The 24,950-nt window shown below is 39.9% G+C and overlaps 1 protein-coding gene across 4 annotated transcripts in view; it reads right to left on the minus strand.

Annotated features, from left to right (window-relative positions):
- Nucleotides 1-24,950, minus strand: part of LOC140359441 (formin-like protein 2) — a 71,967-nt gene that overhangs the window by 42,900 nt on the left and 4,117 nt on the right. For all 4 annotated transcript variants that reach the window (XM_072444369.1, XM_072444372.1, XM_072444368.1 and 1 more), the window contains exons 2-3: nt 7,547-7,630; nt 2,289-2,369 (exon numbers count right to left, since the gene is read on the minus strand). In XM_072444369.1, coding sequence (XP_072300470.1) covers nt 2,289-2,369; nt 7,547-7,630 — 165 coding nt within the window. The remainder of the gene's footprint in view (nt 1-2,288; nt 2,370-7,546; nt 7,631-24,950) is intronic.

The raw sequence follows: 24,950 nt of genomic DNA on the forward strand, positions 1-24,950 counted from the left end.
TAAAATAATGATGTATGCCTTTTGGTTCCTTTTGAAATGCAGTCAATATTCAGACAATTCAATACCAAAAACCATGTCAATAACTATGCGATGCTCAGAATGTTATTTCTTTGATTTTTCACATCAGGTGTTCAACAACTTTGTTTATGACACATTTATAGATCACAAACTTCTGTTATTTTCAATGTAAAATTGCTATCTTTTCCACATGTATTTTTGCTCCGTGGCACTGGTAGAAGGTTAGTGCGTCCGTCACCGGGCCTGCGTGACAACAATCTAAAGTTCAAATGCTCAAAGAATAAGCTGTTTAGTTGTTTTTCATCCAGGTTATTTCCCATGTGTAAAGCGCCGTGCACAAATACAAAGCTTTCAGGGCCAAACTAACAATACTTGCCTCGGGTGACATAAAATCTATGCCAGTTATTTTGTATGGCCCGAGGACTGAGCTGAACGATTCAAATAAAGGCACAAAACTCAATACATGCTATAAAACCCAGTCACCATATTGGACTTTCTCTGCATTACTAACAGCCAATGCTTCACTGTTGATCAACCATGAACCTAAATATAATCTTAGACAGAATGGCATTAAATGGCAGAGTCAATCAGGTCAAGTTATAAGTCAGATCTGTGACGAGGTGATTCAACCCACAGTAAAATTGCAGGTTTTTCAAGGATGAGACTATTTTGAGACAGACAGATTTATCTAATGCCTCTATTAAAATCTATCTATATAAATCTATTTTTGTTTGAAATTGTTCTTGGTCTATTCCTGGTGTTCTTATGTATGGAATGCTCATTCTGTTTACATTTTTTTCTAACCAACAAGTAATAATGGAAAATGGCTCAAAAACAGACCGTTGCAGTTGTTCTTCAAAGCTGACGGTGCTAAACTCGATCCTCCAAAGCCACTGTGTAGCTGCATATTGCAATGGGAAACTCAAGCCTCACCACAACCAATTGATTCATGCAGTGATTTGCAGTCATTTTGGCAGTGGCGGATGGTTAATTTGTTTATCACAGAGCTCTCTTTGAGCGCGCCAAAAAGGCTTCATTCTGGCACCGGCGCTCAGTCTGATGGAGCTGCTCCTCTCACCACTGTCTCTCACAAAGCTGAACTACAGTACGCAGCCAGTTCATTTCATCAACTCATATTTAGTTTTTGCCGTTGTAATATTTGGCTCACAAAAACTAAATAAAAAGTTATCATCAAAACTGAAAAAAAGTACTGGTGTTTTCATCAACGAGTACAAAGAAATGAAGAAATTAACTAAATCAAAGCTCCCAATTAAAGTGACTTTTCTAGTCCATAACCTGCTTGTATCCATGTTATCTAGAACGTTCCACAGTATGGTATTATATCTCCATGGAAACAAGCCCACATGGGTCAAGTTACAGCTCACAATGTTTTTCAAGTTATTTTGAGCAATAATAGCACCCGTAGTGGAATAAATGCAACGTACATAGATACATTTAATGCCATTCTACAGAACATTGCAGGCAAAACAATGCTATCACCATGGAGACAAGCAGGTGACGGACCCTACGCCAGAAAAGTTATATAGTGCATCTTTCATTTCTTTATTTCCTGATAAATCTTTCTACGGGTATATGAAAAACTGCAATATATGCATAATTTGAATTGGATTGTTTTACATTTTAAAATGGTAAAGTTTAAAAAAATAATATTCAAAATTCCATAATGGATGTGAACAGGTGAAATAGACAAACCGCATTTTCTCTCTATGATTAACTGACGTCAGATCGAAACACAAATCAAGCAACAAATTTGAGTTTACAGAGCAAAAATGTCACTGAGCTTGCTTCTGAATAAAAAAAACACTAGAAAAATACTAATAGGTAAGAATTCTAATGGAATTTCCGTAGTATTTATGTTTGAATCAGTGGATACAGTGAAGAACTAATGTGGGCCAAGTATTTGTGGATTAAAACTGAAAAAAATCATACATGCTATTATTACCACCTATTATATAAACAAATAAGGTCAAATAAATCAGTTTGTGTTTTTGCACTTTTGCCTTTACAAACTTTTAAAGCTTGTGAAAAAGCTAGTCTGTACTCGACACGTTTCCCTCCTGGTGCAATGTGTGATCGAGGGCGTTTTAGATAAACAACCGTGTCTGGTTGGCTGGTTGTGTCACAGCCGTTCCCATGGCGTGTCCCCTCTTTTCTCAGCTGTGGGGGGATATCCTGCACAGATGGGGTCAGGGCCAGAGCAGAGCTAGTGTTGGACCGGGCTCAGAGTGACAGACAGGAGGAGCACTCACCTTCCGCGTTACTGCCGGGTCCAGATAACCGCGCAGTTTCTGTATGTACGTGTGAGGGGGGTTTTTCACTTGGAATCGCTCCTGCAAAACAGAAAAGAAACAGAAAGTCAGGAAGCGTGGAAATACAGCGGTTGGAGGATATAAATATGTAAACAGAGTGTGGTAAGCGTTTGTGTAACGTGTACCAGTCACCTGTGAATAACAGTTGAATGAATACATGTGAAAAGAAAAGGCTGGAGATTAACCTTAATAATGGTGTGTAATTAGCCTGTTTGGGAAGTGATTTGATCTGTACAATGGAACTGCAGTATTCACACGCAAAGAATGAGACTGGTTCAACTGAGCAGAGCTTAACATATCGGAAAGGCCTTATATTGTAGACTAATAACACTTAGAAAGAAGGCTAACAACTGCACTGATGCAATATAATGAGCACCTTTTTATGTAATGAAAATATTTATTCATTTCTAAAAATACATTGTTTCTGGGTGGACTCTGCCTAGGAGTCAAAAGCACTTATGTTAAAAAAAAAAAAGTTCCTCAGAGGGAATTAAATGTTGTGTTAATGAAGTAAATGCAGCAAAATTCATTTGAAGTCTGTCATTTAACAATCCCATTATAAATTGTTATTTGTCTTTTTTGTGAGAGCCTTTTTGTGCCAAAGATATCCACTGATTGTGTCCATGGCAGGAGTTCTGACAGATTTATCTTTGTCACCTCTAAATTAGATAAATAAAAGGAGAATATTGAGTAATGACCAATAATGTGTCAAAAAAAGCAAAAAATTCTGCAAAAACTGCTGTATTTTAGATTTTGTTTCAATGCATATTAAGTCACTAATCACTTTTTAACTGCAATACAAAGTTGACCAAAGCCCCAGTAAGTAACATACAGTTGAACCCAAAGCCTGCACAGCTCTTCATCAGCAGGTGAGTGTGACATGGGAGTGTGCTGGAGGTCAAACTCTAATTATGTGCATTAGTCTCATTAATGTGAGTTATGATGAGTTGCTGGAGGGTTGTCACGGAGACGGAATGAGTGACATGTGACTCCATCAGCTGCGTGTGACAGGCTGTCTGAGTTCACCAGCCACAGGTTTAGGTTCGATCTCTCACCATTGTGCTGTAAATAGACCTACAGAGGATTAGTGCTGGTTTGGATCAGGGTGAGAGGAGAATCAAGGCTTGGAAGTGTGTGTGTGTGTGTGTGTGTGTGTGTGTGCGTGTGCGTGCGTGTGTGTGTGTGTGTGTGTGTGTGTGTGTGTGTGTGTGTGTGTGCGTGTGCGTGCGTGCGTGTGTGTGTGTGTGTGTGTGTGTGTGTGTGTGCGTGTGCGTGCGTGTGTGTGTGTGTGTGTGTGTGTGTGCGTGTGCGTGCGTGTGTGTGTGTGTCTGTTTGTGCGTGTGTTTGTGCGTGCGTGTTTGTGCGTGCGTGTTTGTGTGTGTGCATGTGTGTGTGTGTGTGTGTGTGTGTGCGTGTTTGTGCGTGCGTGTTGTGCGTGCGTGTGTGTGTATGTGTGTGTGTGTGTGTGCGTGTTTGTGCATGCGTGTTTGTGTTTGTGTGTGTGTGTTTGTGTGTGTGTGTTTTGCGTGGACCACCGGGGCTGCATGAAGGAGAACAGATGTGTCCTTCCTTCAGGTGCTCTGTCTGAAAGTGTCTGTTATTGAAATCAGAGCTCATTTGCATTTAGAACAAGTCAGTTCACTGCAGTTTGTTTTAGCTTTAGGGACACATCCTGGTCTTTGTAGGCAGCAACTCAACGGCTTGTGGCCTTATTACTTTCTGTGCAAACTTTGAATGAATTTTGGCAAATGATTCAATCTTGCTGAGTTTGCTGTGTCGAGGCAGTTTAGGCCATTGCAGGTGGAAGAGTTTTATTTTATTCATCATGTTAACTTTACAAGCCCTGGTTAGACTGCTGCCCCCGCGACCTGGCCCTGGATAAAGCGGTAGAAGATGGATGGATGGATGGATGGATGGATGAATTAAACTTCCTAAAAATGTTACAGACACACGCAACATTAAGTGTCAATTCCTGCATAGGCCATTACAGAGCATCCAAATGGCTTAAGGGGTCGTAGAGTAAAATGTGGTTTACACATTAGCTACGATAAAAGCCAGACTACTCTGCATGCTAAACACAGGCTTAACAGATCTTAGCTTTATAATTGTATTTAAGGAGAATATATATATACTACATCGACCGTCCCACACACTTGCAAGAGCAGTGTAAAACAGCACTATTTGTAAGCCTTCAACTGTACATTAGCTCTTCAGTCTTTTGGAAACATCAAGTATGACAAAGTGGCAAATGGTTGACAAAACGTACAACTGTAGCGTTGACACTGACAAATTATGTGGAACAACAAACAAAGCTGAGCGCGTTTTGCTTGATAATAACCATGGCTTTGAGGGAACTGCACAATGTTAAAAACTTATTCAGGTGTCAAAATACAAATATTTACTAGACTGTGTGTAGGTTTTATTTCAATCCAAAACATCCATTATATATTGACATTATGAAAGTACACTAAACGCCATAATTTGATGTTAACAAATATGTTTTATGCTGCACCACCAAACTAAAAGTACTAAAAAGTAAAAGTACAAAATTTGTATCATGAAATTGGAAAGGTTACAAGCTCCATGCAGGTGAGAAAGCTCCTCATATGTGGTTTAATCTTACTATATTGGGGTACAGTGAAATCTGCAAACTGATGCACCACACAGTGAACACATTTCCCTTAATATTGAGCACACCGCCACCATGTTTTTTTTTTTTTATCACATCATCACTTTCATACCTGTCTCCAGTCCCAAAACTAGAACGCAGAAGTTAATCTACATATTTTTACCCTCATGTTTCTCATGTTTGGACAAAAGCAGATCCTCTGAGGTGGTGCAGTTTTGGGAGGAGAGGAGCAGCTTGCATAATTTGACGGTGTTCCCCGCTCTCCGTGGAGACGCTGAAATGAGATCATGCTACGTCTGGTCTCTGCTGCGCCGCTATCGGCTGCATCACATTTATCACTGCCAGACGTGATCGCAAAACAGGAAAGACGACAGAGGTGCGTGGAAAAGAAGAGTCCGTTTTCACACAGAGAGCTCAGTGAGGCTCTGCTCAGCCCCTCTGAACAGGGTGATGACCTCAGGTTGCAGGGAAAGAGGGAAAAGTTGTTGAATGTGGTCGGATACGGAGGGATGGACTTTAAGGTCATATGTCATAGTCACAGCACCATAAGATTTTCCTTTTTTTTTCATCAGGCTGCAATAGCTATAGAGGTTATGCACTGGTGTCATTTTGGCTTCTGTTTAGCTGAAATTAATTCAGAAACTGAAAGGAGTTTCTCCATTATCGCTTAGTCAATAGCAGGGGGAGATAAAGGACACTTCAACTAGGAGTAAAGCTTTGACAATAAGCCAACAGAGATTTTAACATCTTTGTTTAGGTTATATGTTTATATAAATTAGTTCTTCCCAGGTTGTGAGTACAGATTTTATCCAATGATTTTCTACTTCCTCCAGATGAATCAACCTTTTGTCCTCTGCCAGTCAGGCCTGTACAGGAACCTCTGGCACAACATTACTCTTAATATGTTCCCATTGAGCTTACAGTCACATCAGTACAGCAACAAAGTCATTTTTCAAACAAGGCAAACCCCAGCCTCCTTTTCTTGTTCACTTGATTTTATTTTTTTTAGAAGCAAGTTGTAGATTTATTAGATTGTAATGAGACATTTTAGATGTGTTTTGAGCTCTTTTGAGAAAATGTCATTACTCATATTGACTGATATAATTTCACCACTCACTGCTAAAATTCTGAATATTGTGATGTCATTTATATAATCTCTATACAGTATGTGCCGACATGGTCCAACCCTGAAAGCCAGGTCACCCAAAAATCTTGATTGCCTTCAGAAAAAACTAAAACTAAACCAGGACAATTTACAAAAAATAAAACTCAGAGAATCTATAAACTGCAACTGAATTTGATTCAATGTGTTTCAGTTAAAATCACAGTTCTCTTTTTATTGTATTGCTCTAATTGTCCATGGAACAAGTGCAGTTCCCTAATGAGGATCAAATAGTGGAAGTGAACAGACATGGAACTAAAAAGTTGTTTGTTTGAATGCTTTGTTTGAGCCGTAATTGCCATAATAAGTGAAGCAAATCTGCAGAAGTGACCCTGTCTTTTCATAATGGATAATTGCTCAAAAAATTTCAATAACTCAACCTTGTGCATGCGGTGTTTAGGTTTGTGCCAGTAGACTACCTGCTCTAGCCGCTCTGTGAACCTGCATCACTGTTGCCATGGTGACGTAGGGGGTTTTAGTGTAGCCATGACACAGTTGACGTTCAGTGCTGGATTGAGTTATCAAAAATGGGTGGAGTGATGAACATGAGAATGATGAAACAATAGGAAACATGTGCATTTAGTCAAGAAATATTGTTTTGACCAGTGAGTTCAAGCATTGACTCACAAAACACTTACGGTACTTAGCTTACCTAGAATGGGAAAGTGAGTCCTACAATCATTTAAATGTCCCATATCTGCTCTCGTGCCAATTTTTAAAAGTTAAGTCATCACAATATTGACGATAAATGTTAAAATATACAGTGGAGGATATTCTTAGCCTCATCCAACTGATTCAGCATCTATGTTATAGTAAAAAGTGAAAAACTTGGTCAAATCGAAACTACTACTTCCACATTTGGTTTGTAAGAATAGAATGTGTTCTCTATAATTTAAAGTCAAAATGGAAGGCAATAATAATCTTCTGTGGATGAGTCACTGTATTTGAACGAATCTTCAAACAGGAAATTCACCAATGTTGGAGCAGAAAAATATGGTTTTAATGGAACTGTGGAGCAGCCAGGTAGATTTTGGCCTTATTGTTGCAAAATCAACTGGGATGAGCTTTAAACCCTTGTTACAACAGGGCTTCCTCATGATTAGTTTACTCAAGGTTGTATTTTGATTGATCCCTGCATGTTTAAGTAATCTGCAACTGATGCTCGAGCATAAATACAGGGCGGGGCTTATCGGTTCTGCAGTTTTGAACAGGAAGTAAATGGATCTGTTTCTATTACTAAGCTGTTTTACATCAACATTGCAGTTTACAATAAAAAAAAGCAAAATAATGTTATAGTTTAGTACTTATAAGGGCCTGAAAAAAGCTTAATATGTCTCCTTCAAGTTCAACTATTACACTCCTCGTCAGTTTGGCGTCAATAACAAAGATGTGACGTCATTGGCCCACCTGGTCACAGATGAGTTCCCACTTCTTCTCGTTGTCGTACTGCCGCAGGAGCCTGGCTTTGTCCGGAGGAAGGTTCATGGAGTTCTGCGGGAGACACAAAAGACAAACATTTACCTGACATTTACAGTATACGCATCGACTGATTCAACCTGACAGCATCGTCCATTTAGAATATAGACAAGTAACAGTAAAAGACAGGCGCGTGACGAGATTGCCCTGTCAGTTGAACTTGAAGCCTACCACATCTGCCAAGAATACAACCAAGAAAAATATATGTTGGGCAGAGAGGCCACTAATTAGGAAAAGGACCAAAATATCTGGCATGTGAAGAGCTGCAGAGGACTCAAAGGGGGAAGTTATCAAAGAGCTGTGTGCTGAGGCAGAAAGATATAAGGCTGTTGAGAACCACATGACAAGTTGCACCATGTTGTAATAAAATAAGCATCAAGAGGAATCCAGAGCCACACGACCAGCTGAGCGGAAGTAAAGTTGGATAATATAGAAGCTGAAGCCGTTCAAAAGATTTGGATAAACAGTGTACCAGTTATAGTTTTATTATTATGGTATTAAAACTTAAGTCAGAAACAGAATTCAGTCACAATTGATGTATTAACGGCTTGAGTGGATTTGACGTTGGGATGTCATCATATTGAATTTTAGTGCTATGATTATTATTGTGAGAAGAAACATCACATTATAACAATTATACACAATTATTGACAGCAAAAAGTGAACTCCTTTATTTTCTTTCATAATTCATTACTGTTCCAATAGCATGTGATCAGAAAAGTAAAGTCTTTATTATGATATAAACAGGCACATTGAAAGCACTTTACATTAATTGTACTTATTTTAGAACAGATTGAATTAAAAAGACTTAATTTTGCTTCAGATATCGTTTGTTTTTTAGTTCTTAAGATCATATTGCGACCTGAATAATTGTGATTACGGATTATTTTAAACTCTCTATTTTAAGTGCTATTCAAATAACAATTGTTTTGGTCTGTAGCCATAGCTGCCGCGGGTCAGACTGACGGATCAGCAGTTCTAGGATACCACCGAGCACACAATCACACACAGTTTAAGTGGAAGTATCTTGCCCAATACACGGCAGTCTACTTTCTGTGCATCGAAATTCTCAACAAGAAAAACAATTTCTCATCCAATTTGTTTCCTTTCTTGGAAGACTGTTCTGAGACTGACCCATGTGGTGAAACTAAAACGTGTTGCTCAACTTTTGCATGAGGCTGCTTTTTCCACTTCCTTTATCAGCATCTGTTCCATGTTCAAACACGACAGTTCATTAACATTTGACTATTTTTACTGTAGAATCTTTCTTTCACCACACCCAAAAACAAAAAGGTTTGAAACTATTAAACAGCGTGCAGCATACAGTGTAAAGAGGGATTAGAAGTAAAAATGCAAACATGTCAGCAGAATAATTAAAACAATTGATGCTTACTTGGACAATATACGTACACTCAAAATGGCAGTCTTGGCAGATATTTGCCAATGTAGATATATGTATTTAAAACTCAAGGCCCGCAAATTGTACTAACATTTTAGAAGTGTATAAAAGTCTACATTTTTCCTGGCCCATGCCTCTAGGTGGTTGAGTGGATGGTACATGTGTGGGGTGGACCACAGCGTTCACAGTTTGAATCCGACAATTTGCTGTTTGTCCTTCCACAGTTTCATTCCCATTTCAAACTTCACATTTCTGTCCAATAAAGCCTACGGGTCAAAAACAAGTTTGGAGACAACAACAAAAAGCTTTTTCTGGCCTGAATGACATTGTGACGTGAAATGGGGATAGAGAAGAGAGAGGGTAGAGACTTTTTGTAAAGATAAATACTAAATGTATTTGTCTGGGATGTAATAGTGGTAAGACACTGGTGACACTCTGGGACACATGGTCAGATTAAAACAAATATCCACATAATATGTTAGTAAAATCTTCAATATCAGACCAAACATATTTGGAAAAATCCTGAATAACATCCAAGGTCGATATTAGCATCTATCACCTATAGTCCAGCCCCAGTTTCCAGGGCAGAACAGACAAAAGCTTAAGTGTGGTGGCTCATTCATTGGACTAATAGGTCATCGATCAGTGTGTGCTCAGAAGCTGGTTTTTCTCGTCCGCAGTTTCCAACCATGGAAGATGGATGACACAACAGCTAACTCCGGGATTATAGTCAGACACAGACAACAGTGTTATTCCCGGTCTTAGATTTAGGGTTCAAAACTCTAATCTAAAAAAGTGAAATGTAAAATCGATGTGGTGACAGAGACGGTGCAGTGAACAGTGAACTGGAACTATTATGAGGCTGAGTAATGGTCATTCCTAGAGAGACAATATTAACCAATCCAGTCTTTGTAAGCAACAAAATGCTCTATCTATTGTCTAGTTTTGGAAGTGTAGGTGAAAAAACCCAATTAAAAAGTATTTTAGTATATTAAGTAAATTTATGTCAGATTTAATTATGCAAGTGATGCCACCATAGGGTTTAAGGCTGTGTTCCATTGACTATCTTGGTTACAATCAGGGCTTTTTCACATGATCCTAACAAAACAACTTTAGAAAAGGACCAGCAACAGAAGCGAGATGTTGTGTTTAAATGGAATGATGTAAACCAAGCTTACATTTAACACTTCAACTGTTAACTAGCCTGATCAACAATCCCAACAAATGGACCAAAGATCAGTCACATAAAGGTCGTGAAAAAAGAAAAAAAAGGTTGAAAAAAATGAGGAAATGACATTTGTTTTCCAAAGCAACCACTACTGGGAAGTGTAGAGGGTTCCGTTGACTCAGTGTGGTTACTAACCCTCCAACTTCTAAAAAAAAAACATTCAAATATTCCATTATACATCAAGAAACCCACAGACAAGCCTTTATGTTATTTAGAAATGTGAGAATTGTTGATGCACATGATATGATATGTATACTGTTTGAAAAGTTGTGGATATCCTGTCCGCTAGTGCATTCCCAATTCAGCCAACCACATCTTTTAGCCTCATTTCCCAAGCGCCAGTGCTAATGAGCTGTGACGGGCGCTCGGCTAGCCAGGTCGCCTTACCATCGGCTAGTAGTTGTGTTATTAATGGTGTTCTTCAGAAGGACAAACTGTATTTTAGACAAATCCAAACATAATTAAGGGTTTATCTGAAAGATTGCGGGGGAAATGGCATGTGTTCCAATCGTGCGAAATACTGGTCTGATATGAATTTACAATGAAACTTGGCGAAATAAATGTTCTCCCGCATCATCTGTTCTAACCATCGCTGCCTGCAGACATTATGTCAATTCAGCCTCTAAAAGCCAAACAGCCCAATGTTGAGTTTGTAATAGGAATCTTTCCGAAGAGGAAAAAGTGTGCTGTGAGATAAAACACAACTGTGAGAGTTATGTATATATATAAGGGTTTCAACAATACATAAAGAGGTCAAGTGGACTGAAAGAAGAATGGGAAACTGTGAAATGGACATTTATGGAATTTATATAGAACTGTGTGACCATTCATTTCTATCAGATGTGGGGTTTAACTGACTTTGCCAAACTGACATTTCAGGTCCAGAGCAGCTGTCCCACATCTGCGAGCTGAGTAAAGTCCTGAAGGAACCAAATCCCTTTCCACCCATTTGCACTTTGGAACGCTTATTATATAGTCTATTTTATTTTATTCCGTTTTTGAATACAGAATATTAGATATAATGCTTTGTACACAAAAACTTACTAATGATATAGTTAGGCTAGCTATGTTTTTGAGGAAAATTTCAGGCATGTTTTGCAGATAATGTGGAATCTCAGACTGAAGCATTTATCTCATCTTATTACCTCCATGTTACTTTCATCACGTCACAATCACACACTTAAATAACTTGTATTGGCATTTTTTTGTAAAAGAGCAACACAAAGTGACACAATTGTGAAGTGGAAGAAAATTATACATGATTTCCAGATTAAAAATAAATCAATAAAGTCAAAGTATCTAGCCTCTTTTCCCTGAGGGAAACAAGTGGCAGAAGTGGCCTGATGATTGCTGAAAGATTGAACATTGACCTCATGATTAAATAGAGTCCACATAACCCTAATCTCTGTATAAATATGGCTGTTCCAAAGAAAGGCCAAAGTTGTTTGTTAAGAAAATGTTGGAGCAAACAGCATCAACGAACCAAGGAACACAGACAGGTCGGGGATAAAGTTGTGAAGAATTTTAATGCAGGTTTAGCTTGTAAACATAAACTTTAAACATCTCACAGAGCACTGTTCAATCCATCATCAGGAAGTAGAAATGTACGGCACAACTCGAAACCTACAAAGACATGGCCGTCCACCAAATCATACATGATCAGGGAGAGCACTGATCAGAGATGCTGCAGAGAGGCTCATGGGAACTCTGGAGGAGCAGCAGAGACACAGCTCAGATGGATCAGACAATCTGTCCTCAGGAGAACTAATACTCATGCACTACACAAATCTGGAATTCATGGGAGCATGTTTGAAAAACAGCCATAAGAAGTCCTGTTTGCAGTTTGCCAGTCACCTTCAGCAGGACCACAACCCTGAACATAAAGCCAGAGCTACAATGGTTTAAAACAAAACATATTCATGTGTGAGAATGGCCCAGTCAAAGTCCAGACCTAAATCCAAGAGAATCCGAAGACTGCTGTTCACAAACACTCTCAAAAATCAAATCTTACTGAGCTTGAACTGTTTTTCAAAGAAGAACAGGCAAAATGTCAGTCTACAGGTGTGCAAAGCTGGTAGAGACAACCTCCAAAAGTATCTGTAATTGCAGAGAAAGGCGTTTCCATAAAGTATTGACTCAGGGGCATGAATCATGAATGCTATTGTACGCTGCACTGCACTGCAGTATTTCTTCTTTCTTTTTATTAAGTACATCATGCATAATTTTCCTTCCACTTCACAATTGCGTGCCGCTCTTTCACATAGAATATTATTTTCGGCTCCAGCAGCCTCCTCAGCCTCTCCATCTCCTCCTCTCCTCCTTAGGCAACATGACCATAACAAAGGAATAATTTAGGTTTGTCCTTTCAAGAATTAATTAATCACTCCAGACTCTTTTATCTATTAAACTACCTACTTATTTAATTCTAACACCAACAAACAAACAAAAATGAGCCATCAGATACATGTTATTGTATGTATCATTTCATTTGAAAAGCTGACTCATCTAAAGCAGTAAAAATAGTGCCCTGACGGGGCCTTGATCCGGGCGGCCACCCGGCACCTTCCAGGAGGTCTCCGGAAACACGGCCTTCACGGCAGCTGAGAGCAAAACAAACAGGGCTCAACACAACACACGGCCCACAGAGCGACTGAGGCGGCTCCAGCGTCACGTGGGACAGCAGCTGGGACCAGAGACACTAACAGAGGCCAGTTTCAGACGGAAAACTCACCTACTTCAGTCGTCTGTGTTGACCCTGAAGCAACCCCAAGGTATGAGTAAACAGCCTGGCCGTGGAAATCTGCCCTGTGTGAAGTACGCACAATATTTACAGGAAATGTTCAATCTTTACCGCGAATAGTCTTGATATAGATGATTACAAAAGGCATGCACTTTCGGTTTTCAATGGTTACCTGAATTTAATCCAGCGCAATGATTGTTCAGGTGGAGATACAATTAAACTTCACTTAGAATTACTTTATGTCCGAGGTATGTTTGAATTTACCACTAGGATTACGCCATACATGCCATACAACAATGCTCAATGTTGATTTGGCTTTTAGTGACGTCTTTAAAGGCGCTGAAGCTGAATTTTACAGTCTTAAAAACATGAAAAAAAAAACGTTTTAAAACTCTTTGTAGCGGTCCACATTGCTTCCTTGCCCATATTTCTTTCCATCACACTAAATCTAGCGACAACTAGCATGCTAACAACACGGTTTCTGTTTCGTGGGGAATTAAAACGCTATATAATTAGATGCAGCCAGCACACAGCAGTCTCATTTTCACCTTAAGAGCAGCTTTTACAATACATCTGTTCCGGGGCAAAACAGATTTTACTTTATGACATAAAATTAAAAGTTCTTGAGTTCATATTTCTCTTCTTCTACTCCAACAAACTTTATTACAACGGTAATGTGTATTTCCAGGTCTGGGAGTCCAGCATCTTAAACATCAGAACTCCACATAGTTTTGCATCGCTTCATAAACCTTACCATTCAGGATGCATTCTTTGACTTTTATCCAACTAAATCTAGCTTTCTGCACTTTTTTCCCCCCGGTAGCTGATCATATGAACAGCCCCATCTTTATTCAGATACATGAAATCCTTGTGTGCACAGTTGCCCGATTATGAAGTTCAGAGCTTATCCCGAAGCGTTGGGGAATGATCCGTCCTTGGGGGCTCGGCCGTGATCCACAGACACACCTACGCACTCTTCCTGGTTTCCCCGCTAATGCACCACAACACAAAACAACAACTCCCCTCTGCCGCCATCATTCACCGCAATAATCAATACAGTTATTACAGCTTTCGTATACAACAAGACTCCACAGCAGAAGAAGATAATGAGTCGTCTTCTGGATTGGAGTAAACACGGGATTTGCATCATTCAAAGTAAATGTTCCAATCTCGCTGAGCCGCTGCACTCGGAGACGTCCCGCTGTTTCTAAATGAGAGGCAGCAATAGCAACAAGCCACAACAGGCGAAACGCTGACAAAATGAAATACTGTTGAAGACTAGTCATGACAAATATTTTACAATGACTCAATACTTCATCTGAAAGCAAATGTACAGGACGTACCGTAAGATCATTTTGACGTGTATTGTTCATCATTATTACCGTGTTGTTTCCGATTGCGTCATAGTTGATGACTTTGGAAAGATGGTCAGGTGGTGTTGACAAAGATGGGAGTTGTCTTGAATAGTTGGCTCAGCTGTTAGTAGGTTAGTACATGTGCAATAGAGTGACTTTAAAGAACTCCCTTAAATTACAGGAGGAGCCACACTGAGCATGGTAAACAGTTATATTTCTCAATATGGCAAGACTCTTTTTATATTAACTAATGACATTACACACTTTGGGCAGATGTTGCGCAAACTGCTACGAGACTATGGGTTATTAAATGTTAATAGTGGAATTTGACGTTACAACATAGTCTGTCTAGGTTCATTAGGTCTTCACGTTTCAACAAGTTTTGGATTCTTATAGTCAAACTTGTATTTTAGTGTCGTACTATGTTTCTGCATCTTGTGACGTACTGTATGTGAAATATGTCAAGGTATGGCACTAAATGGGTCTGAATAATAGGATCCCAAACTTACTGACTGATTTAGGAATGCCCTTAAATTGTATTTTAGTGTTATGATTATTGTGAGAAGAAACATTGATTATAATGACACATCCCTTCATTTTTGTTCATTCTAATAATTACTGTTCCAATAGTATCTGATCAACTTTATGAAATCAAACTTTCTGAATGCAAATGTAATGTAACTATGATACAAACAGCCAGATAAAAAGCACAAACATAGTAAAGTCTGAAGTCCAGTTTGACCTGAAATGGCTTAATTTAGCTTCTAAAATAGTCACAAATATTAGTTGTCTGTTCGTATGATTCTACTGGGACCTGAATAATCATGATAATCAATTAACTGAACAATCTTGACATCCCTATTGACAATTTAACGTTTATTTGTGACTGAAAAAGTACAAACTGCCGTGTATTAATAGTTATGTTATAGTTAAGATCCTTATCAAAGAGCGGTGCGCATAAAACCTCAAGACTAAACATCACCTGATACATGTTTCATATTTTTCACAGACCAGTCCATAAACTCCATCATATGCCCCTGTCTGAGATAAGAGCCGTGGCATGCTTCTACACTGTAATGGAGAAAGCCCTGTGGCATGTGTGGAGGGGGGCCCTGTCCTCCGCTCATTAGCCCAGCGTGTGTCCATAATCCCTGCAGCGTGTGGGGGCCCAGGTGTCCCCCGTCTGTCCTCCGATTAGCTTTGTAATCCCCGGGTCCCCCCTCTCTCTCCGACTCAGCTGGTCCCCTCCCGCTCTGCATTGCTGTTTATGTTTGGAGAGCTGTGCACCAAATGCCCAGCTCCAATGTTTGGGCCTGACCTCCGCTTTTACCCCACGAACAACAGCATTCCACGCATTCTTTGGACTGGCGCTGGAAACTGATACTGTCATTTTCAGGACGGCGCTGGAGAACGGGCTGAGCGTATTGCAGAGTATTGAAATTCAGAGGAGTTCATAAATGTTATTTTCATCAATCACTGTCCACACCAGGTCAATGTGATTACTTTATTAGCTTCGTAATTAGCAATATAGGCTAAAGATCGCGGAGTGAAGTTAGTCAGTCGCACTGTTTCCTCCAGTCTATCTAGTCTGTTGCTCTCAGTCAATCACAGGTCGCTACATTTGCCCCTAAAACAATCCATTTTAAAGGTGTAATGGACTAAAGAAATCCTCAGTGCATATGATTAGTCAAATAAAAGGTAATAAATATATTCCTATAAACGGCACTGACCGATTAATTGACTAAATAACTACAAACATTTCAAGACATTCATATAAGAGCGCCAACCAACCAACCCCATGCCATTGCCTATGATCTCTGGGATCTAAACTCTAAAGCTCCTCAATGGTTGGTTCCATATGCTTTGTCACGTATCTTTGACAATAAATCACAAAACTAATACTGTTTTTTGACAATGACCTGCATTCACTGAACCTCACAACATGACGTCCATGAATAATTCAAACCAATGTGGAAACAACAGAGCAAACCACAGAAGCGATCAAACTTTAATAGCATCTTTGTGAAATATTAACTCTCATACCTTGGCTCTCCTGGCTCCAGCTGATCCAATGCACCAGAAGCCACTGACCCATACATCCCCTTTGAGATTATACTATTTGACTTGGACAATGGATGAACTTCTTGCAAACACTATGGAACTGGCCTGGAACAGCAGGAACATGTCCAAATAAAACACGTGATACATGAACACAGAGGAGCACCGGCAAGAACCAGATGTTGGGTTGCGAAAGTGTCTGGACAGAGGTGGAGCCGTACTTCCAGCAAGCGAAGAATATAAATCAGCAAAGTTGTTTGTGAGAGGCGTAAACACGGGGCAATGACTTATTGAGTGAAATCATCGGTTTGGTTCTCAACTCTCTTTTTAGACTGAAAATGTGTGCGTCCTATGCATAAGGACTCACATGGTTCTATGGGATGTGTCTTTGCAATAGTTTAAGTCATGTAATGGTATATTCCCAGTCACACTTGAGTTATTCTAATTAAGCAATGAAGCAGCTCCACCTCCAAGGCCACAAATGAAAGAAAATAGTATTTGTTGGATGCGATAACAGAAAGAACAGTACAAGATGTTCATTAGGTGTTAGGGATAATATTGAGTTTGGATAGAGAAGTGGAAAATATGATTTCCGTCAAACACATGCGGTAATAATAGGCCTAAGTTTTAGCATATCGAGAAAACAGAACATGCTACGCTGTTTGGGATTTCGAAGTTCTTGAATATTTGATGTATGGTAGCTGGCTTTGAGAGTCGAGCGCTTGTAGTAAACCGCGCAGTACCCGCTCGGCAGCCGGGAAGTGTGCGGTAGAAAAGCCTGTTGCTTTGATGGAGCCCGCGTCGAACTTCATCAGAGAGCATGAAAACGCTCTGAAATGAAGTGAGAAGTCCTATTCTGCGGCACAGATGTTACACCCGAGCAAGTCAACGCAGCAGTTACTATGACAACTTCAGAAGAGCGTCTTTACAAAGGATAAATATTGGGGCGAATGTGCTGCAATATCAACAACTGTAACATATCACAAACAGACCTAGTTACACAGTACGTACAGGGAAGTTTCACTTTATTTACCCAAACAATATATCATACTCACATACTATTATTGAACATGTAAAATGATTGCTTTTGACAGTGTTGGGTTTGGAATCCATCTGTATTCGTCGTTACTATTTTTGGTATCGATTGGTTTCAGATTGAAAGCGGAAAAGCCGGTGGCGCAGTGCTTAAGGGAGTCGCACATGTGTGGTTGCTGTCACTGAGTCGTCGGTTTGATTCCAGCCCTTGACCCTTTGCCAGATGTCTATACCTTCTCTCTCTCCCCATTTTTTTTGTACTGTCTAATAAAGCCTCCGTGCCAGAAAATTATATTAGAATGATAAATAAAGTGAAAAATATTGTATCACTACTTCAAGATATAAAGCAAAAACGCACACATTTAATTTGAGCTGTAGTCCTTTAGTTGTTTAGTCCGTTAATATGTCAACCACATTTGTTATTAAGCGACTAATTATTTTATTGGGATTATTATTATTATGAATGGACCACATATGAAAGAATGCAGTAAGTTTTGGGAATCAGAAAGTCTAGAAAGCTGTCTTTTCATGTATGAAGATGTTGTTTACTAGTACTTCCCATGATACAGAGTTTTTTAGCCCAATCCTAATGGGATGGCAATGGCACAATGGCAATAAACCTTTTCTGATTCTGATTCATTTTGAGAGCTTTTGCCAGGTCCGTGCCACGCCCCTTTTACTTGATAAGTCACTATATGTTCTTAGTCGATCAAGAAAATTCCAACTTTAACACAGAAAACCATCAAAACAAGCATGCTGAAGGACGTTATAACCATAACTTCAATGTCAGATGAGAGAGCTCCTTCTAAAAGCATAAGCTAATATGTCACAGCGACACATGAAGGCTGTTGTGGAGGTAGTTAGCGATAAGCCTCACTTCCACAGATTCTTGTTGATTCATAACATTTTGGCCTTGAGGAGTGTCTTTCCAAACCGCCAGCTGCCGCCTTGGATCCCGGACAGTCTGGCTCGAATCTAATGCACTTCTCCACGGAGCTGTGACTCTGCCCAGCTTTTGTGCACTTTTTGGAGCAGCGGTGCCGGACAAGCCTAGCAACAAGCTGTGGAGCTGACATAAAACACGAGCAGACGACGGGCCTTCTGCAGGAACCAGCAGCTTACACCTGCTCGTTACACTGACCGCAGACCACTATAAAACATACCAACTCCGCCAGGAAACAACTGCAAATTTAAACTAGAAAATGACTAATTCCACCCATGTGTCCATATGACATCTAAGTACAGCATAATCATCTGAGAATTTGAGCTGTCTTTATGTTAAATATGTACTGTGAAACTTTTCTGGTGGGGTTTTGCCATGTGTTTGTCTCCAATAATGCAATATTTTAGTCTTTTGTGTGCCTTGAAGTTAGAAAACTTTATAAATGTGACCAAGATAACTGTTGTCATCCAGCTTTAAATGTCACTCTTATTGATTACGTCACTCATAAGCTGATATTTGCCTGCAGCGTCCTCAAAACGTATTAAGTTGAGGGCAGTCTATTCCCACAACCTCCCGACTTGCTCTGCGCATGAGAAATTTTGCGCGCTGTTATTTCTGTGAGCCTGGTATTGTAAAGAATCCCGTATAACACTCCATTAATCTCCAGGAGAAAACTACAGCGCAGCGGCGGCGTATGAAATCAATAAAGCAGCACTCAAACAAGGATTATGATTGTTTGTGCTTGGGAACATAGAAAAGTACAGAAGGTTTAGGATAAATGCCTCTTGGCCAGGTGAGTTCTTGCCTTCCACATCGCTATAGCAACTGAACTCCCAAAAAGTGCCCCCCGAAAAAGTGCCCATTTCAAAGAAAGCAACAGATCACACAATACACTGTTAAAATCTGATCTTATTTGATTAGTTTTTAATCAGTTTTTCAGTGTCTTTCTAACTGGTTTCACCTTTTTTCCCCATACGAGAGTAGCCAAAAACTGAGCTCAAATAAGAGTATCTTTACTTTGGAATAATCTTACTCCAGTACAATCAGAAAGTACTCAAGCAAGAGCAGTGGTGACAGAAGTACTCAATTGTGTTGCCATTAAAGTACAGATGCAGGGACAAAAGTAAAAGTATCACATAAAACATATACTTAAATAAAGGTTTTGAAGAACTTGGTAAAGAACTTTGACAAAGGACAGACTGTAAAAAAGAGAACAAATACATGTTATCTGAAGGAGCAGTGCAGTGTACATGAACGTTTAAATCAAGACAAGCAGCCTATTCAGAACACGGGTCATCTAAACTTTTTGCAGTGACTTGATCCCAGCGGTCTCAACTCAACAGAGCTTGTACGGAGCTAATCGCCCCGACAGGAAAGACACCTCCGGGGGCCGCCATGGGACTTTGAGCAAGGCATTCTCACTTAAAACTCGGGACAGAGAATACCCTGGCCTTTCCAATGTCTCCCCCAGCATTTCTGTCTGAGCTAATTGGTGGTTGTCCCGGGGGTTGGGAGAGTGATTCGAGCCCGGACGTACACACTGACTTTGGGGTTAGTGTGGGAGGGTCCGGTGAGGGGAGAAGGGGGCTTCATGCCAGCACTGGGTCTCGTGCCAGGCTCTGTGCAGAATAAAGGGCAGCTCTGTTCCCTGATTGGTGCACAGGGCGGCTGCACGGGATTGGGCCGAAGTTCGCTCTCCGCTTCTGGGACAATGCGCTTTGTTCTGACTGTTAATGAAGAAAAGCGGTTGGACTTAAGGGCACGGGGCAGAGATCTCCTGGGACACACACAGAGGTGGCAGTACGGGCTTCATATTGTTTATTGTTTGGTTGAATATAGAGTAATTGTGACTACGAGAGAGAGGACTGTTGACTAAATGTGACTGTGAGCCATGGGTTTCAAAATGATGAAGAATTAACTATTATTATCCATTTCTATAGTAAATTAATAATTCAAAAGAGAAATTGTGTCTTTTCAATGTGCAAAAGTCTTTGAAATATCAACGGTTTTGTTGAGGAAAAAGTTAAAGTTGATTAGTTTTAGAATGACCTTTGAGCTTTAAAGACAACATGGTTACTTTGTGCAGAAAATTATATTATTAAGACATATTCGACATCTACAATCAAAATATAAATGTATTGTGTGTCAAACCTAGAATAAAGCAGAGACATGGGATGACATTGAAATATTGTACTATTATCATGGCCAAAAATGTGATTAATAATATCACAGTAATTATTACAATATCAACTGTTTAAAAAGGCTATAATGATATATAAATTATAATATTATGATCAAGTTCCATGTTTAAACAACTGCTATAGAATTATACTTTGTTAAGTGCATACAACACACAATCTAGAAGAGAAAATGATGGTTAAGCAGCTTCTTTCACCATTGTCTGCTGTTATATTGTCGATTATTTCACAACATGTACCACAACTACCTGTTTCAGTGCGATAAATGAAAATATGATTGTTTCTTGATCCACCTCTAATTGAGCATCAAGCTTTTTCCTTAAAATCGAGTAAGACATTTTAGTATCATCATGACAACCTTTTCTTTGACATTTGCTTTCCTGTTGAGTAATACCCCAACTAGTCACTTATTTGGGCGACTTAAGTGGCGACTAATGGTTTCCTCCCAGGTTTTCACACTGTAACAATGAAACCGCAAAGAAAGTCAAATAGATGACTGCTCGGAACACATATACCCAAAATACAAAAAGAAATTAAATGGATATGTCATGTTGACGGATGTACATATCCATCTGAGATTCTGCCATATTCCAGTCCCGTTCCGTCCAGTTCGGAGTGTTCGAAGTGTAAAACCACCACAGGGGGTTAGTCCTGTCTTTATCGAGCAATGCAAAGCGGTCGAGAGAGATGTCATGGAGGTGAGATGGATTGGAATGACCTGAGCATAAATGGGGCCGCTCAGTGTTGTGTCAAATCTATCAAATGGAAGCTCATCGTAAATGCACAAAGGCAGCATATGGCATTTGCGTGAAACTGATGATTGATTTCATTTCATGGTAAAGATGACAAGATGAACAACCGTGCCTTAAAACAAGATTATTTCCTTAGTGCAACCAAACCAAATAATCCATTATAAAAGCAGGACACAAGATTGATCGAGTTCAACCTGAAACAAAAGCGATGTAACTACCAAAGTTCAAACATACCATAAAGCACAATATTCAGACGTTATTATGGAAATTCAACAGAAATGTCCTACAAAGTGCCATTAAATGTTCAGGTTCTGATATCGCACAAAGCATGAATTGAAGCTAAGATTACGCACAGAAGCATTGATATTGTAAATACTCTTAATTGAAAGATTGCACTGAACATTTCTGTTATTTTTTATTATGAAAGAAACACATTTTGCTGCCTTTTTTATTCGTTTTTATTAAAAATTATCTACTCACTATTCTAAAAATGTCTATTTTCTCCTGCCTTGACTTTAAATGTATTAGTATTCAACTCAACCTTCAGACAAGTTCCTTTCAATAATCCCTAAAAAGAATATGATTAATTGTCTCGAGAAGAAGCCATTACAGTTAAAACCATCACTGTGCACTTTACTAAAGCTTGAATTTGTCAATGTGATATATTACGTTCTAAGGAAACATGGCAGGCGGATCCTCATAATTAATCCAGGGGGTACATTTCAAGTACAGCATCTTGAAAAGGGTCAACCTGTCTGAAGCCCCCCACTAGCCCTTTAACCAAAGAGGCTTACACGTAATCTGGGTGGACTATGGAGAAGAGCAGCTACGACAACAAACGCTAAGCCTTCAGTTCCCATATGCCATTTTCACACAACTAATTGAACCCTGCATATTTGAATAGCACTGGAGTCGGAAGCATGCGATGGTCCTATACGTTGGATCTAGCTGAGTCAGACATGAGACGCTGCATTCCTGTTGCACAGAGTCATGCTGTGGTTCAGTGTGGAGCGCATGTGCAGCACATGTGACCCACCGACCAGAGATGCACTTAAGAGACAAAACTGCCATTTTCAGACACGCCGCTCGCCCTCTTACACTTGGCGTTTGATTGATTGGGCAATAAAAGAGGAGAAAATTGATCCAGTGGGATGTTCGTGTGGATTTGAGTACACTGCGTAATTGTGTTTTTGTTTTGCGATATGTCAGCTACAAATGTAACACAGGAAAATCAATCTGGATTCTAAAAACGAGCGACTAACAGGTTTTAGAATCAAAATTTGAATGACTTCTACAAACATGTTCTGACATGCATGGGACCCTAGTATAAGTTCTGAATATTTTCAGTCTTCGCTTAAATGTTATTGCTCCTGGATGTTTAGAAAGTGAACTTCGAACAAACTATTCAAACATAAATTGCAAATCCAATCGTAATTACCAAAATTGCTTCATTTTCTAGTTTTCCTGATTGAATTCATTAAACATTTAGCATGTTGCAAATGAACACTATGAAACAGAGTAATCCTACAAGAAGATGCTACAGGTTGCTACGGCTAAAGTGAATACATACATAAAGCATTCTTTTCAATCCCTGAGTTTAATTTAATAATGAAAGCAGACTTTGTAAGATTATTCTCTATTCATTACTTTAAAAAAACTCACCCAAACACACTGCACTCAAAAACCAAGGTCACATGGTGTAAATTAGACCCTTTTATCGCAGCCGAGGCCTTGCATTACAATTAGCTTAAGTCTGTTTCAAAGATCAGCCCTGGGCCCCGGGGACTCATGAGACACACACTTCAATGGGAGCTTTTCATTTAGTGGAAAAAGCCTACTCAGCCTTTGAACCAAGAGTTGTTTTTTGTTTTTTTTCATCCAGGGAAGTGATACACGCCTCTATAACTATTCCTGTACAGAATAGTTGGTTTTGTGTAATATCTGGACCGGACAGCGCTAAAAAACTCTCTCAAAAAGTCTTTCCCCCCCAAACCGGTCGACCCAGTTCCACCTGAGTTTACGTCCGAGAGTATCAATCGATTCAAACAGGCAACTCCTGGTCGACATGGGGCGGGGTCAGGGCCGTTGCCGTCCAAACAGCACAGATCCTCCAGTTCCTTCAGTCGGGTCAGCATGAAGGCCGTGTCCTCGTCGTCCAGCGGTGACCACCTTTCACCGCGGACGCCGTCGCGGTACTTGATGCCACGTTGTAATGTTGTCCAGTAATGTTAGTCGTTAAGTCGATTAATCAGTCAATGGTGTTTTAGTCAACCCAAATTTGACGAATGATTTGATCAAAAGGATTTAAGTAGGACAAAAGCAGAAAATGCCTTGAGTGAAGACTTGGGAGTGAATCATTAGTTTAAGCTGTAGATATACTGTATGTAAATGCATGGTTTACTAGTACTTTCCTGTGTGAATCGTTTTGGGGGTTTGGCATTTAATTACAGTTGCTTTAGGGACGGATTTGATTGTATATTGTTGTTTGTGTATTGCTCACTGTAAGTTCTTTGTGTTTTTACTCTGTGTTTTTGTGAAGCACTTTGTGACTTCTGTTTGTGAAAGGTGCTATACAAATAAAATGTACTTACTTACTTACTTACTTACTTACTTACTTACTTACTTAAAGTTGTGGTCTTGTGAGTGCAGTTTGGTTAAATATACATCCAGATCCTGAAAGGGTTTGAGACTTTTAGCCAGTTTCCTGCTGCTGTCCCCTTTAGTCGACTTATCGATCGACACGACATGTTTTAGTCGACCTAGAATGTCTTTAATGGACTACAGCCCTAATGTTTACCTGCCTGTCCACCCCCGCTAGCTTCCGGGTCTTTATGCGGGAGGAGGGGCAGCTACATTTGTCCGGCTGCAGTCCGATTGATCGTTTATATCTGAATACGGACTAGAAAAGGTTGGAACCCTCTGTGATTTTGGAGAACTGATCCACAGCACCTCAATCCATCGATCGTGTAAAGTGTTGATAACATGGCGAGCAGAGGGGGGGGAGTCTCCAGGGCAGTGACTGGTGACTCCTCAATATGTGAGCAGCTTTATGTAATCAAACTTTCTGACTTATAAAGTAAAGTTAATTTGAACTTCACAGCCATATGAACATTTAGATTTACTTATATGGCAGCTTGAGCACTATCCTCTGCTTCCTCCTACTTTTCCTATCAACAATATTTAACATTTTAGTTCACCTCTTGGGGAGTGCTACTGTTTCAGACACTTCTGATACTGCTCCAGTGACCTCAGATGCCCCATCTCATGACCCTGACTTGTAGATCCGGATGCTCTTCATCTGCTTGGCTTTGCTAGATGAAGCACCCTCTCTCCTCCTGAGTGTTTCTGACTCCACAGTCCATCTGCAAATGGAAGCGTGTCAGTCCTGGACCATCTGCAGCTTGTCCGTCTGTGGGAGCAGGATCTCTCCTTCACTGTGGTTCTCCCCGAGGTTTCTATTTTTCCCACTGGGTTTTTTGTAGTTTTTCCGTGCCGGAAAGGAGGGCCTAAGGACAGGGGATGCTGGGACATTTATCCATTTGCTTATTTCCTGTGAACATTGTTTAATCCGCATTCTATTTCACTGTCGTCCTTTGAGGCAACTGCTGTTGTGCTTTTGGACATTAC

This window comes from Eucyclogobius newberryi, unplaced genomic scaffold (genome assembly GCF_026437365.1).
Source record: "Eucyclogobius newberryi isolate DKJ021-1_F unplaced genomic scaffold, fEucNew1.0.hap1 SCAF_14, whole genome shotgun sequence".
In the NCBI taxonomy this organism is placed as follows: Eukaryota; Metazoa; Chordata; class Actinopteri; order Gobiiformes; family Gobiidae; genus Eucyclogobius; species Eucyclogobius newberryi.